Source organism: Eriocheir sinensis, unplaced genomic scaffold, assembly GCF_024679095.1.
Source record: "Eriocheir sinensis breed Jianghai 21 unplaced genomic scaffold, ASM2467909v1 Scaffold78, whole genome shotgun sequence".
Taxonomy (NCBI): Eukaryota; Metazoa; Arthropoda; class Malacostraca; order Decapoda; family Varunidae; genus Eriocheir; species Eriocheir sinensis.
Genome location: NW_026112142.1, coordinates 652926 through 664918, shown reverse-complemented (window position 1 = coordinate 664918; position 11993 = coordinate 652926). Strand labels below are relative to the sequence as shown.

The 11993-nt window shown below is 41.8% G+C and overlaps 1 protein-coding gene across 1 annotated transcript; it reads right to left on the bottom strand.

Moving 5' to 3' along the window:
* Positions 1 to 1032: 1032 nt before the first annotated feature.
* On the bottom strand, positions 1033 to 10913 carry LOC126994357 (putative nuclease HARBI1). The gene is made up of 4 exons (XM_050853679.1): positions 10659 to 10913; positions 3515 to 4042; positions 2948 to 3241; positions 1033 to 1051 (listed from the first exon to the last, which is right to left on the bottom strand). The coding sequence occupies exons 1-4, from the start codon at positions 10874 to 10876 to the stop codon at positions 1033 to 1035; spliced, it is 1059 nt and encodes a 352-aa protein (XP_050709636.1). The 5' UTR covers positions 10877 to 10913.
* Positions 10914 to 11993: the final 1080 nt, after the last annotated feature.

The following is an 11993-nucleotide window of genomic DNA, read 5'->3' as shown; positions in this document are numbered from 1 at the left end:
TGGGAAGGGGCTGTATCATGCTAAGGTAACTGATGGAACAGCTAACTTGGCTTGGCTGGGAGGGGGCTGTATCATGCTGAGGAAACTGATGGAACAGCTAACTTGGCTTGGCTGGGAAGGGGCTGTATCATGCTGAGGAAACTGATGGAACAGCTAACTTGGATGGGGAGGGAGTCATGTGAAGTGAAGTAAGTCGATGGAACAGCTATAGCTTGTCTGGGGTGAGAGTCATGTCACACTCATTAAGTCAGCCGAGTTTGTTTGAACTTACAAAGTTGTAACTCACCAGCTGCAGTTGCCACAGAACAAGGGCACCACTGGCCATCCTGCATAACCTATGACAGGCACTGAACAGACAGCGCGGCAATGACCACTTGGTGCCGGGGTGCCATCGAACCTGCTGGGAAAATGTAGAGTGAAACACACTACATCTATGCATTGATTTCTATATATTTCAAGGTTGAGGAGGCAGCCCAGGAATAATATAATCAAAGGACCAGTGACTGTGCCTCACCTCACCACGCGCTCCCCAACCTGCCACTACTGTACCACTATTACCCGGACAAAGTATAAGTAGGAAAAAACTTTGATACGTATAGTTTCCACACTCGTTTATCTGATGTGCCATATAATTTTCAAGACTGAACACAAGTACCGAACACTGCTCATGGCACACCCTTCCAGTCCGTATAGCCACCATTGCAGCTTTCCCGGATATCAACTTGCAGGCTGCCAGCAGTTTTTTTGCCCATCTGACCTTTTCCACTGTATATTCTTGTCGTGCTGTTAAATGGATGGGCCAACCAGGTGACCCTGCTGTGCTATAAAATCCCACGCTTGAAGTTCATATTAGCAGTTAGAGTCCTTGTAGAACCTATATGTTTTTTTTTCATTTTAGTAGCTTTTAGTACGTCAGGACAGCCGCGATGATGGCCCACAGATGCATAAATAGTTTGGTATTATTAACATGCAGATTTCCTCCTACTTACCCAACTTAATCTTTTCACAAGTCATACATGAATTCTATTACTTTCAAACCTCCTGGGAATCCCTGGGAAACAGTGAAAAGATCAAACAAATACAAACACATGATATTTTTGTGGGAACCCGCACGTCCTTAGGTGGCTTAATAACCCACAGCGTCCTGTGGCAGGCACAACTCACAACTCACCACAATAAAAACCCAATAAGAATGTTTCCACACATTGTTGCATTGGCCGCCTGTGGCCATGCAGTCTCCCACACACATTTCATGGCTAGTTCTAAACTTGTTTTGATCTTTACACTCTTTCCTACAATTTTCTGGGAGGTCTGAGATGTTAGTTTAATGAATGTATGACAACAGAAGAGCAATTGGTTGAGTAAAGGATGAGATATTCCCATGTTGATAATACCAATCATACCCTGGAATAATCATACATAACTGGAATCACAGTAAGTTACACAATACCCTGCATTTTGTCGGCAGGAAATTTGTCAGAATGTGTTAGCTTAGGTGTGACCACTGTTAGTAATGTAACATCACACACCCTAATACATAAATGATTTAATTCCAGGAGGCGGGCCACCAACAGAGCCATCCCTGACACCCACTCAAAGCACAGTCAAAAGCAGTCAAAGCAAAGCCTGCTAGTGCTCGGGATGGATAACAGAACATTTGCTGGACAACCATCAAAGGATTGGGGGAGACTGGTGCACATTGAAAAAAAGGGGAGTGACACATATCATAGTTACTATAATCTACCTGACCTCTCTCTCTCTCTCTCTCTCTCTCTCTCTCTCTCTCTCTCTCTCTCTCTCTCTCTCTCTCTCTCTCTCTCTCTCTCTCTCTCTCCCTCATCATTCCTTTCTCTGCTGCTGTATGTCATTCTGCTAACGTTGGTGGTTATGGCTGTTCAAGCAACTCCTCTTAAGGGTGCAACTGTAGATCTTCATTGTTGTGTGTTGTAGTATGCATACCACTATTATCATCTTAAGAGAATTAAATATATACAGATATACTGAAATGCATTCAAAAGTTAATGAATGACATGAGACAAAGAGAGAGATGAGTTGGGACTGATGTGGCAGAGTGGCAAAGGTGAAGAAAAGGAGGAGGAGGTGGAGTGAGGGGTGCAAATAAGAAAGCTAGAGTAAGAATAAGGAAAAGTGGGCATCTTTCAATCGATGAGCATTGCAGGCATGCGAGATTTCAAGCACTCAGTGTAGGGTCAGAGTTTTTCCTTACATTCAGACAAGTACCAAATAGTGGTAAGAGGGACAAGCAAAATTTGTGACTAGAAAGGTGCAGAATCTATTAACTAACACATCACAGATAGCCATAATAAGACACTCAACATTTTTATCTCTCTGTCACAGCTCTGATGACACCTGCCTGCATTGCGTTGGGGCCATCAGCTGAGAAGTCCCATGGTGCTGGCCTTGTTGCTGCCGGGAGAGCAACGCTAGAAGAGCCCAAGCATCAGTGTTCTGGGACGACCTGGAAGCTCTGTCTTCAATGTCTTTTGAACATTACTGCAGTCTGGATAAAGAAAACAGGGACATGACATTCATTTGTAATGATGAAAACAATAATTTATTTTGGGAAGTTATAATAAATAATGTGGGTAAGAACAATAAAACCAAAGTGCAATAATTAGTCCATTATTAGTGTAATTAATATTTTATAATATAATGTTATGTTGTAAGATAAAACATTTATAATAGTAAGAAACTTGTTATTTATTGAATAAATATAAAAATTATGAAAACTTCTTATGTATTATTAATATAATGGGAATTTTTGCTTGACATGATGGTGTAGGTATAAAGATACAATGAAGACAAATGGCGTATAATGACAATACATTTCAAGGGTGAAAAACTTTGATCATGGTAATTGATTAACTGAAAAAGTTTGAGTGTGAAAAAGTTACTGACATCAGTGAATATTAAATGAACAAAGTACCTGAAGTGAGTTGCAGTAAAGTGGTCCCTGAAGGTTCGTCCATTGTCTTGTCCCCAAGCTGCTGGTGCTATTGCCCCAACATCATGATCTGGGGCAGCATTTTGATTATCCAGATGCTCATCATCAAGAGGAACATTGCACCTCTTGCAAATGTTGTGCAGCACTGCACATACATAGACAATCTGGCACACCTTCAGTGATGGACTGACCCTTATTTCAGTGTGGAGGACTGGAAATCTTCGTTTCAGCTGGTCAATTCCCTTCTCCACAACATTCCTGGTCTTTGAGTGTGCTCTGTAATTAAAGAAATGGAAGCCACATTGTAAGGTTATTAGGATACTCAAACATTTCTAAGTGACACTTTTGTCTGGTCAAAGCATATATCCTACACTGAACTGTTTCAATCAACACTTGCAGTTACCTGTTCCCCAACCCCCCAAAATATTAATGAGATAATGAAATCATACCCATGTCATGGAGTGCACAGTTACACTATCCCTGCTTTACCTTGCAACATTCCCACAGTTATGTTGATTCTGCATAGCAAGCAAGTGTGTGTAAACTTACATATTGTAATTTGCTTGTGGTCCTGGCTGGGGATTAAGATAAGGTGTCAGCAGCCAAGGTTTACAGGGATACCCATGGTCTCCTAGCAGTGAGCATCCACGTGGGATTATACCAGCGTCAAAACACTGCTTAAGCCCACTTTCACTGAGGATCCCTGAATCACGTACGGATCCTGGCCACTTAGCCAAACAGCTGACGACTTCACATCTTGCATTGAAGACAATATGTACATTGATGCTGTGATATCCCTTCCGGTTGATATACTCGTCTGGAAACTCTTTTGGTGCAGTTATTCTTATGTGAGTGCAGTCTATCACACCCACCAAACCCGGAAAGTTTGCAATTTCCATAAATTCTGCTTTGTTCTGTTGCATCACTTCATTCTCTGTTGGGAATGTAAGATATCTTCTCATGATGTGTGGCGTGTTGAAGGCTGCCAGTGTTTCGGAGATAACTCTGTTAACTGTCTGCTGTGATGGTCCCAGCTCTTCACTGCTGCAGAGTTGCATTTTGCCTGTTGCCAAATACCTGAAACAGGAAAAAAATTATAGTATGATAGGTGATGACCCAGCTCAGTTCAACCAAACTAACCACCTACAGTACTTTGACTACCAAACAACAAAAATGAAACAGACCTATTAACACTAGATAATGGTAATTGACAATGACCACAATCAACAACTCATTAACCTAACTAGACCTGACCTACCTACTAAATCTAACCTAAGCTAAGCTGACCTTTGTCCTACTGCCAAAATGCAATAAACAGAAATAAATCCCAACTTCATTACAGTAAACCCTCCCTAAGTCAGATTGATATAGGCCAAATTTCATATATCTCGAACGTATTGTAAGTGTATGGGGTGAACAAAGTAACTACCATCTGCATGGAATTTTTAAATTATGATAACTAGGATTTTCGGTTATCTCGGATTGGTCTTCCCCAAATTATCTTGACTTATGCTGGGTTTACTGTTTTTTTTTTACCGAGGTGCCAGTTTTGTGATGGTGATCATGGACCTCCATCTCTCCCTATCATCAGCCATTCTCACAACTTCTGCCACACTGTGTCTTCCATCCATGCCTTGTAGCAGGCTATCGATAAATTTAATTCCTTGACGTCCTCTTGCTCTTCTTCCTTCCACTCTTCCAAGCAAGCAGTCACTTTCTAGTCCTCTCCTTCTCAGCACATGACCCAGAAACTTCAGTTGTCACCTTCTTATACTTTTCATTAATTGCCTATCTACAGGTGCTCTTCACAGAACTTCCTGGTTTGTTACTCTATCTGTCCAGGGAATTCTCAACATTCTCCTCAAAAACCACATTTATGCTGCTTCTATCCTTTTCTTTGGATTTATTTTAATTGTCCATGTTTTGCAACCATATAGTAAAGTTGGCCATACAAAACATTTTAGTAATCTCAATCACATCTCCATATTCATACTCAAATTATTCAACAGTTTCCTCATATTTCTGAATGCCGTCTTTGCTATACATATTCTCCTGCCTATTTCCTTCTCACTTCCTCCGTCTTCACTAATCATGCTCCAAAGGCAGGGTTGTTGATTTTTTTTTAATCAAAAATAACTATTTTTTTATTTAGCTAAATCAGATTTTTTCATTTAAATCCATTTTTTTTATTATTATTAATGAAAATAATTATATGAATGTAAGGCTCTATATTCTCTACATTAGTTTCAAACACTTGTTGGAGTATTCTTGTATCATATTCCATCATGATAAGTAACCTGGCTGGCTGTTTGAGACAGTCCTAAGACTGACCAGCCGCAGCCAGCCAGCCACTGGCCAGCACCACACCACAACTCTCTCTAGTCTCTGAACAGTCTAACCAGATCATGTCATGTTTTGGACATGTCCTCACTGAAATTGCACAAAGAAAGATGAATGCAGTTTCCAATGAAAGTATCAGAAAAGGCTTTGGATGATCCATGTATGTATGTGAAGTGATTCTTTGAGATATAAGGGAATATATTGCAAATATTTCCTTTACTGACACTTCCTAAAGTTGGTGTTTTTTGTCCCTTTTAATAGTTTTTCTTTAGTTCATTTGAGTGTTTGGAAGGGCCCAAGACTACCCACATGCTGTCCTCATGATTGCCCATCAACTGGACTCCAGCGAAACTCTCTAAGGAGGACCAAGTGAAGCTTGGGGGGAGGGGGGGGGGATTAGTCAAGCAAGATGGCAGCACTACATAACAGTTGCCCACACTACCAATTGGCTGGGACCAACCAAAAGAGTAAAGATGGGGGCATACGCTACAGCTGAGTGTGGCCGCAGTGCTCATCTCTGTGGCACTGGCCCTTGAGCCATTGGTGGGAAGAACCCATCACCCCAGGACAGGGTCACTGTGACATCCGGGTTACCAGTTTACCTTTCCCAGGTTTCCCCAGGTACCCATTTATCGACCAGCCCGAAAGGGAGGATGAGCAGCTGGGTGAGTGGCACGCTGACTGCCCAGGTCGGGATTTAAACCCGGGGCACGGGTTCGTAGCAAGGTACGCTACCCACTAGTCCATGGAGGCATAAAAAAAAGATATAAGGGGTGAGAAATTTGCTATATGAGGACAGACTTAAGCATCTAATGCAGCCAATGTCAACAAGATGAGAAAACAGTTACAACAAGCAAATGAACTGAAGTTGCTAACCCATGGTTGCACACATTCTAAATGTATTGGCTCATGGTTTGGAAATTGGCAACATAGAACAACATGTGCTTCATGTTGTAAAATACTTTTGAAACCATCACTCTGCCTCAGCAAGATACCATCAGAAAGGCGGTGAGTGTCTTGTTCTGCCCCAGGACACTGGACGGACCAATAAGCCTTTCCCCAATCCGAATCCACACTCGCACTCTCTGCTTTTTCTATGTAACCACCACAGCCTCTGTTTTACTGGCATTGGTTTTTAGCCCTTTTCTCTCACAACTCTCCTGTATCCTGTTCACCAGTGCTTGTAGTTTCTCTTGTGAGTTAGCCAAAAGCACAGTGTCATCTGCATAGCCTACCTTATATTATTAACATTTCTACCTCCAATTAAAATTCCATCCATATCTTCCAAATCTTCTATCACTCGTTGACCATATAGAGAAAACAAGTCTGGCGACAGGACACACCCCTGTCTGACTCCTCTTCTTATCTGTATCCAGTCTGTCTTCTCCCCGCCATCTCTCACCGCCGCCTTTTGGTCCCAATACAAGTTGGCAATTAGTCTCACGTCTTTACCATCTACCCAGATTTCTTTCAACATGTTTTAAGTTTCATCGGGTTTACTGTACTGTACAATAATATTTATCAGTGATACAAGGGTGACAAAAATAACTACCGAAGGCACACTATTTTGAACTTTGGATAACTTAGATTTTCAGTTATCTCAGATTGGTCTTCCCCCAATTAGTTTAACTTCAGCAGGGTTTACCGTTTATGGTTTACTGTTGATGAGGTTTCAAGCCCCGTCCCACTGCTAGTGCAGCGCTCTACGAGGGCCGTCAACAATTACAATGTTAGCCTCGATAATAATCCTCGATGCACTTATTCGCAAACGTCGTGGTGAGTGTCTTAATTTATTTCATAAACAGCTAACTGATAGTTCATACTAAACACAATATTTTTCCTTTTTATGGTATCACAAATATCCATTGGTTTAGTTTTCATGTCTGATATTTTCTTAATAGTATCACAATTAAATATCCAATGATTATTTCCAATTCACTTAACACTTATCACACACAATTTATCTCTAAGTACAAACACTAATTAATAGCCATGATCAGTTGTTACGAATTCTTTCATTCATTGAGTGATAGATTTTAGGCTTCTCGTACCTCATACAATTTATGCATTTCTTCTCAGCCATAGAGCAATTCTCTGATTTATGATCGCCAGCGTATTTGTAACACTTTGGGGTCTCCACTGTTCTTGGCAGTACAGTTGGCCTCAAGATGGCCGTATCTCTGACAATGATAGTATATAACTGCATGGTATCTGTCCATCACTGTGTATATTCCCCATTCTAATTTCAACCTGTCATGATTCTTGTAAATCAGCTCTTTCACAGTTGGGTCGCACCTCAAAATGTAATGCATCGTACCGCCAGCTACAGGTTTACTAAAAATCAGCTCAATCTTATTCTCAACACCCTGAATTGTGTGTAGGAACTCATTGTGGTCCAAAATGGTCTCCCTTATTTTTTTCTTGGTCTCCTCTTTATGCATATTGCATATCATGATCTTTGGTTTCATCTTTCCAACACTCTTGTTACTAATTTGCTCAACAAACTCCAATTTTTGAGTTGCCTCAGCCATTGTGTTCTCATTATCAAGCTCATGACAGTATTACCTCCATTTGTGAATCTTCAATGAGTTATTTGAATGCCATTCAATGCCTGGAAAACTTCATCCTTCATATCTGTTGCCTTCTTTTCCTGGTTAGAAGCTTTCACAACTAGGAGATTCTCCTTCACTTTCCTGCCTCTCTTCACCACCTCAACCCAACTGGATTTTGCATTTTCAGCACGCAGCGCGTCAACAACTGATCCCAGCTCCTCCTGCACCTTCTCAGCCCTTGATTCAATCTCATTCTTAACCACAGATATTTCTTTAGATAATTCTTGCTTGAATTCATCCAATTTTTCCACATTGCTGGTAGCCAGAGATGCTTTATGGAGGCATGGGGTGCATATCCAATATATTTTAGGTATACTATCCTATTTGATTCCAGCCAAAGTAGCACACTCCACATGACACCACCTAAGACACAAACAGCATCCAATCCACTTCTCGCCGGTGAAATCCTCACATATGTAGCACAGATCCCTTACACCCTGCCAGCCATGTCGACGCAGGAGTTTTCGTGTGGAGCTAAACGCGACACATATCCGCCCTTAACCACGACTCACTCACTACCAATACTCACAGATACTCACAGATGAATTTCTGGAAGAGGCTTATGCCTGTAATTCCAGTTCATTGACCATAACTTATTTTATGTTGTGGTAATATGTGGTGATGGACACTAGTGGAGCTTTATAGCTAAATTTCTGTTCTTAGTTTTTCCAAAACTGATCTAATTTTCTCTCAAATGTCTCCACTGTTCCTGAACTAATCACACTCTCTGGCATACTACTCCAGCTGTTTACAACTCTGTTGGGGAATGCATATTTTCTGATGTTTAGTCGAGCACTGTTCTTGAATATCTTTCTAGTGTTTCCTCTTGTGTCACTCTCTCGCATCGTAAACAGTCCTTCCGTACAATCTTCGTCATACTTTCCACACAACATTTTAAATGTTTCTATCACGTCCCCTCGAGATCTTTGATATGGCAGAGTGGGTAAATCCAGTTTCCTCAGTCGTTCCTCATAGGTCAAATCCTTTATTTCCGGCACTAGCTTGGTGGCTCTTCTTTGAACATTTTCTATTATGTCAATGTCTTTGACCAAGTATGGACACAATATCTGGTTGGCGTATTCAAGATGTGGTCTGACAAGGGCCATATACAAGGTCTTAAACATATCCAGATCCAGATAAACAAATGTTCTTATAATGCGCACTATTCTATTTGCCTTATTAACCTTTTCAGCCAGATGATCAGAAAAACTTAACTTATTGTCAATTACCACACCTATATCTTTCTCTTTTTTAGTCTTAGTTAATATGTTGTTCATGGCGTACACTTGCTCCTCTACATGAATTCTCCCAATCATCATTTGTTTGCATTTTTCTGGATGAAAATGAAGTTGCCACTCTTCGGTCCATTTCATAACTCCTTTCAGATCATCTTGGAGCTTTCTACAGTCATCCGCATCATTGATACACTTAAAAATCTTGGTGTCATCAGCATACAAATACATTTCACTACCATTTTTCACACAATCAGGTAGGTCATTTACACATAAACAAAACAAGAAACAAGGGACCAAGAATAGAGCCTTGCGGCACACCACTAGTGACCTCTTTCCAGCCTGACATTTTTCTATTAACGACAACTCGCTGCTTCCTGTTCAGTAAAAAATGCTTTATCCAAGTAGTGTACTGGCTTTCAATTCCATAGAGACAAGTTTTTGATAAGTTTATGATGTGGTACTCTGTCAAAGGCCTTCATAAAATTACAATAAACTACATCAACAGCCTGGCCTCTGTCTATTGCCTCTGTCCATCTGTCTAACACCTTGATAAGCTGTAGCACCGTAGAGCGACCAGATTTGAAAGTTGAAAAGCTTCGTTTAGTCGGCGCAACATCTGTGGTCATATGCCGGAGAGAGACAGGAGGGGGAAGGAGTTATAGGAGAAGGGAACAGATCCCAGGAGACGGGACACAACCCCCGATTAATACCTGGTACCCATTCATTGCTGGGTGGACAGGGGCGTAGGGTATCTGAAATGCCGCCCAATTTTTTCCACTCCGCCCAGGAATCGAATCCGGGCTCTCTCGGTTGTGAGCCGAGTGTGCTAACCACTGCACCACGAAGCCCCCACTAGATATGAAGCCAAACTGCACTTTACTAAATAACTTGTTACGTTTCATGTGTGCCATAATTTGCACATAATACTGCACTGTATGATGACTTTTAGTGATACGGAGTGACAAAAAAATAACTACCGTATGCACAGTATTTTGAACTTTCCATAACTTGAATTTTTGGTTGTCTGTGGTCAGTCTTCCCCTCAATCAGTCTCACTTATGTGGGTCTATTGTACTATCAGTTTGTGGGTGTTATTTCAGAAATACATCCATCTCACTTGGAAGGATGCATCATAGGTATTATTCCATAAACATATGCATCTCACTTTGAAGGATCAATTTATGGGTGTTATTCCAGAACTAGACCCATCTCACTTTGAGGGGCTTTTCTGTGCCTTATGTGGAGTACTTTGACCACACACAACAAACAGCTTGAGGGTGACCTGCGCTGTAACCTTTCATTAGGGAACAGAAGGGTTTCATATTCATTGGGGTAACATTGGGCTACAACAAAAGACATCTCATGCACACTGGGGTCTTGGGGTACATGCCCCTAATTATTATCAAACCCCACCCGCTGTGTCTCCATTACCCAATACTAATGCTTATAATTGTATCTCACAAGGATTCAAAGAGATATAAAGGAAGACTCGTTTAAAACACTCACCTGAGGAGAATCAAGACCTTCATCTCTGGCGTGAGGGCATGGCTCCTCCTCGTGGGGCTCTGCAGGACGTCTCGCGCCATATCGGTGACAAAATGAATTCCCTCACTGTCCAGGCGAAACCTTCTGATGAGTTCGTCGTCGTCGTATTCTTCAAGAGCATCTTTCTGGGGGCGATAATTCCTGGGCTGGCGTCTGCGGTGTTGCTGGAGGTCGGCCATTGCTTGCACTTAGGAGTTCCTAGGCCGCACCTCCCGCTCCTAGGCCGTATCCAAGGCCAAACCCATTTCATAAGTTAACTAAATTTGATCATATAGGCCCTAGATTGGCGAGTCCATTTTGGCGATGACTCCCGTGGGTCCATTAATTCTTCCCTTCCTTTAGTTTCGTTTTGTTTCCTTCCTCTTCCTTTCCTATCCCATCCCTTCCTATTGCTTCCTTTCCTTCCCTTCCCTTTCCTTCCTTATCCTTCCCTTCCCTTCTGCCACAGTCCCCCAACGCCTATTTTTTCCTCTCCTACGTTACCTAGAGCTGACATATGAGGGGAAGAGAGGTTTTGGAACTGTGTGGCAGAATGTCTGAAGAAGTGAAGATAAGTGACTATTTCAGTTTAGAAAATTACGTAACACTGAAAAGGAAGGTGTGTGAATAAGAAAGGAGGAACGAGAGGAGGAGGACCTAGGAAGCGATACAAAGCGTTACAGGTCAAAAGAAGAAGAAGAAGAGCAGAGGGGAGGAAAGGACCCGTAGGAGCCAACCCTAGGATTGCTTTGTAGGTACGGGCCTTCGTCTTTATCTCAATGCCAGGCTGTTACCGGGTACTCAGGGGCAGTGAGATGTGTTCCTGTACCCAAAGACACCCGTGGGCCACAAATACGCGCCGTAAAACACGTAAACACACGGAAAAATAACTAAAAATGAGATTCGCCATTTCTTCCTATACCTCCCATCCACTCTCTTCTCGCAGGTCGCAATTCTTGTCAATTTTAAACGCTTTTCCAGTCTCACTCGGCCTTCCTTCCACTCTCACAATAAAGTCAAAGGGTCACAAGTTACCTGGTAGACGTGACAGGTGATTAGTGAGTGAAATGAGCGTGAAAATGCAACAATACTAATGAGAGACAGCGGCGCACCCTCACCGTCTAAAGGCATGTGGGTCACTAATGGCGGATCTTCACTTTCGAAGCTCCTTTCTGGGTATCGAAGGTTCGTTTACTTGTCAATCGTTCTACCCAAGTGTGTATGTATCAATTAGTCAACCTACCTGTGATCATAAGGAAGTGGCATACCGTCAATTTAAAGACAAAAACATTACTTTTACTTATCATCGACATATGT

Excerpts from the sequence above, each read along its gene's own strand:
- LOC126994357 (XM_050853679.1), bottom strand. The coding sequence starts at position 10,876 with ATGGCCGACCTCCAGCAACACCGCAGACGCCAGCCCAGGAATTATCGC. Across the intron at positions 4,043-10,658 it reads AAGGTCTTGATTCTCCTCAG|GTATTTGGCAACAGGCAAAA; the intron begins GTGAGTGTTTTA and ends TTCCTGTTTCAG. Across the intron at positions 3,242-3,514 it reads CCACAAGCAAATTACAATAT|AGCACACTCAAAGACCAGGA; the intron begins GTAAGTTTACAC and ends CTTTAATTACAG.